Source organism: Austrofundulus limnaeus, unplaced genomic scaffold, assembly GCF_001266775.1.
Source record: "Austrofundulus limnaeus strain Quisiro unplaced genomic scaffold, Austrofundulus_limnaeus-1.0 Scaffold2074, whole genome shotgun sequence".
NCBI lineage: Eukaryota > Metazoa > Chordata > Actinopteri > Cyprinodontiformes > Rivulidae > Austrofundulus > Austrofundulus limnaeus.
In genome coordinates this window covers 28,814-30,103 of record NW_013954476.1, presented here as the reverse complement: position 1 = coordinate 30,103, position 1,290 = coordinate 28,814, and the positions used below count along the sequence as shown (strand labels likewise).

The 1,290-nt window shown below is 39.2% G+C and overlaps 1 protein-coding gene across 1 annotated transcript in view; it reads left to right on the top strand.

The window, feature by feature from the left end:
• Nucleotides 1–269: 269 nt before the first annotated feature.
• neurod1 (neuronal differentiation 1) overlaps nt 270–1,290 on the top strand; it is a 14,206-nt gene continuing 13,185 nt past the window's right edge. Inside the window, exons 1-2 of the mRNA XM_014034362.1 lie at nt 270–545; nt 904–1,133. Coding sequence (XP_013889816.1) covers nt 301–545; nt 904–1,133 — 475 coding nt within the window. The 5' untranslated portion in view covers nt 270–300. The remainder of the gene's footprint in view (nt 546–903; nt 1,134–1,290) is intronic.

Here is a 1,290-nt window from a genome sequence, read left to right as displayed (position 1 = left end):
TGTTAGACCTGTTCAAACTGACTTAAACACGTTCAAGCATCAAAACACAACTGTGAACAAGAAAATGAAAATTCATCATAAAAATTATTTAAGTATGATTCAAATTTAATAATGTGGAGCACAAGGTGTGCATTTTTATTTGTATTAAATAGAATTTTAAAAAAAATCTAAAATATTTTCGGTAAAATCTGTAATAATTTAAAAGCATTTTGCATTTAAAAAAGAGAGGAAGGTCGAAGTGACGTCTCTGTGAATCTGAAGAGTTTAAAGAGTTTCTTGTTTTGTGAAAGGAACAGCAACATGACGAGGGCTGTACGGGAGGAGCGAGCACCGAGCGAGCTGGATGAGCAGCAGGACTCATGCAGCCCTGCAGGAAAACACACAGGGAGGGGAGGAGAGGAGGAGGAGGAGGAGGAGGACCAACTCCACCATCTGGAGGAGAACGAAGAGGATGATGACGACGAGGAGGAAGAGGATATCGGGGAGAACAAACCCAAGAGGCGAGGACCAAAAAAGAAAAAAATGACAAAAGCTCGTATGCAGAGGTATGGTTCAACACAAACATTACATCACAGGAACACGTGTTAAAATATAAAATATCCTCAAGATATATTTATGTAATTTGACACCAACATATCAGTCCCTGTCAGATAAAATATGATCACAAGAAGATACACGTTAGGGATATTTCAAATATGAAGGAAGACCCCTCTGACTGTTCATAAAATTAAATACATAATTAATTTGATGAAAGGTTATTTTCCTTGTACTCAAAAAGTCATTTTARTAAAACATAACAGTTCAGTGAGCTTTTTATTTGTAGTAGCATTCTTGAAACAATAGTCTGACACTCAGCTGCTTCCTGAATGTTTGGTATTAAATAAAAACCATTTGTCATTGCAGGTTTAAGATCCGACGAATGAAAGCTAACGCCCGTGAAAGAAACCGCATGCACGGGCTGAACGATGCCCTGGAGAGTCTGAGAAAAGTCGTCCCCTGTTACTCTAAAACTCAGAAGCTGTCTAAGATTGAGACGCTGCGACTGGCCAAGAACTATATCTGGACTCTCAGTGAGATCCTGCGTTCTGGCAAAGCGCCTGACCTCATGAGCTTCATCCATGCGCTCTGCAAAGGTAAGATATACTGTATACTGTAGCACCTTTCTCTCCAACCAGGGTACTGAAAGTACTTTACAGTCTGTGGCCTTGTTCACCCATTCACACACATTCATTCATTACTCTACCATGTTTCTACATATAATACAGAGAAATCAATGTATAAAGACCAGAG